Consider the following 2,251-nt stretch of genomic DNA (forward strand, 5'->3'; position numbering starts at 1 on the left):
TAAAATGAATGGTAGATATACGAATCAAACTTGTAAACCATTGTATCTTACTATTAAATCTAAGCATCTCACCCATGTTTGATATCTATTATAAATTTTGTTTTAAAATATCTGAGTGCACCCTTCAAAATGAAGCAACTGTTAGGAATGGAAAAATACCCTATATCGGACAAGAAATCCAAGGTATCGGTTTAACCGGGAAATCCCCTTTATTTTGTCCGGATATATTTTTTTGGCAAAAACTATTAAGTACCAATTATAGAAACAAAAATAGACAATTCTCTTGGAACATACTTCGAAGTGTTTACATGACATAATTAAAAAGTTAACATATTTACAAATTGTTTAAAAAGTGAACATATTTACAATTTTGTCTGCATGACATAATTATAAAATACATCTCCTCAATTTAAAAAATGAACATAAAGATGCAAGAATTTTATGCAACACTGCACGTGTTGAAATTTTGGGCAACTTCAAGGTAACATCCAAACTTCAAACAGCAACTTGGATGGTCGCATGTGGCTGGCCAAATATGACCCAATATGTTCGTTGCTTACAATATAAATACGCTACAGAACCCACAATTCTACATCATCCCGATCCGCAGAGTTCTAAACTCTAAAATCACTGAACTTTCTTTGAGAAAACAAATTGCTTCGCATCGCTTCTCACGTACAGGTACTGGTCTTTCAATATCTGAGCATGCTTTAAAATTTTAGTTTCGTTACTATAGAATTGAAGTTAAATTTTGGAATCATGTTTACAGGGAAGTTAATAAGTTTGAAAGATGGGTTCCGGTGGCCGAGCGACGGAGAGAAGTAACTCCAGCGTTGAGGTTGTCAATCGAGCCCCATCGTCGAAGCCACCATTCACTGTTGGTGATATAAAGAAAGCCATACCACCGCACTGTTTCAATCGATCCCTCATCCGATCTTCATCCTACCTGTTCATGGATCTCTTTCTGTCATCCTTATTTTACTATGTTGCGGCCGTCTACATCCCTCGCCTTCCGGTCTCTCTTTCGTACGTGGCGTGGCCTGTTTATTGGATCCTCCAAGGTAGCGTCCAGATGGGTTTGTGGGTCATTGGCCATGAGTGCGGCCACCAAGCTTTCAGTGACTACCCATGGTTGAATGACACTATTGGTTATCTTTTACACACTGGTATGCTTGCTCCTTATTTCTCATGGAAATACAGTCACCGTCGTCACCATTCTAACACTGGTTCACTCGAGCACGATGAATCTTTTGTCCCAAAAAAGAAGTCTAGCCTAAACTCTATCGCTAGACTACTCAACACCCCACCAGGCCGTCTCTTCAGGCTTGCGATTTTATGCACCGTAGGCTGGCTCTTGTACATTTGCTTCAATGTTTCCGGCCGCAAGTATGAGAAATTTGCCAACCATTTTGACCCAAAGAGTCCTATTTATAACGACCGTGAGCGCTTTCAAATCCTCCTGACCGACATCGGACTTGTTGTAACAAGCTATGGGCTCTACAAATTGGCCTTAGCCCAAGGATTCACATGGCTCATAACCATCTACTTTGCTCCTCTGGTTATCGTTTATGGGTTCCTGGTCGTCATTACGTGGCTGCACCATACTCATCGGTCACTGCCACACTATGACTCCACCGAGTGGAACTGGTTGAGGGGAGCTTTGTCAACAATGGATAGAGATTATGGTGTTTTCAACACCGTTCTGCATCACATCACCGACACGCATGTTGCCCACCATTTGTTTTTCACCATCCCTCATTACCATGCCATGGAGGCCACAAAAGCAATCAAACCCATCTTAGGAGAATACTATCAGTTTGACGACACCCCAATAATCAAAGCCATGTGGAGGGAAGCTACCGAGTGCTTCTTTGTTGAGGCTGATGAAGGTGAAGACAAGAGCAAAGGTGTTTATTGGTTCAACAACAAAATGTAGAAATTGTAATTCTGGCTTTAATTAGTCATGTATTCCGTATAATCATGCCTTGATACGTTGATTAGAGGTTACTTGCAAGACATATTAATGAAAGAAACCATGATTTTTTTATATTTGATGGGGGAAGAATCCGTCCGAATCGAATTTTTTGAGTAACGCATCGAGAAAAAATTTGATTTGGTTAGACAATGTGTAATTGATAAACAAGGATCAAACTTCTAATAAATATTTTTTATTTCCATGACAAGGATTTTTTTATTAACCGGATATCCAATCTGCTATGCGAGTCGACTAATCCCAGGGCGACCATCCACT

The 2,251-nt window shown here is 39.9% G+C and overlaps 1 protein-coding gene across 1 annotated transcript; it reads left to right on the forward strand.

Moving 5' to 3' along the window:
• Positions 1–596: 596 nt before the first annotated feature.
• Positions 597–2,046, forward strand: LOC112506654 (delta(12) fatty acid desaturase FAD2-like). Its single transcript, XM_025110868.1, has 2 exons — positions 597–681; positions 770–2,046. The coding sequence occupies exon 2, from the start codon at positions 791–793 to the stop codon at positions 1,934–1,936; it is 1,146 nt and encodes a 381-aa protein (XP_024966636.1). The 5' UTR covers positions 597–681; positions 770–790; the 3' UTR covers positions 1,937–2,046.
• Positions 2,047–2,251: the final 205 nt, after the last annotated feature.

Source organism: Cynara cardunculus (genome assembly GCF_001531365.2).
Source record: "Cynara cardunculus var. scolymus isolate 2C chromosome LG 2, CcrdV1, whole genome shotgun sequence".
Lineage (NCBI taxonomy): Eukaryota > Viridiplantae > Streptophyta > Magnoliopsida > Asterales > Asteraceae > Cynara > Cynara cardunculus.

Bases quoted from the DNA above. Each gene is read 5' to 3' on its own strand.
- LOC112506654 (XM_025110868.1), top strand. From the start codon at position 791: ATGGGTTCCGGTGGCCGAGCGACGGAGAGAAGTAACTCCAGCGTTGAG.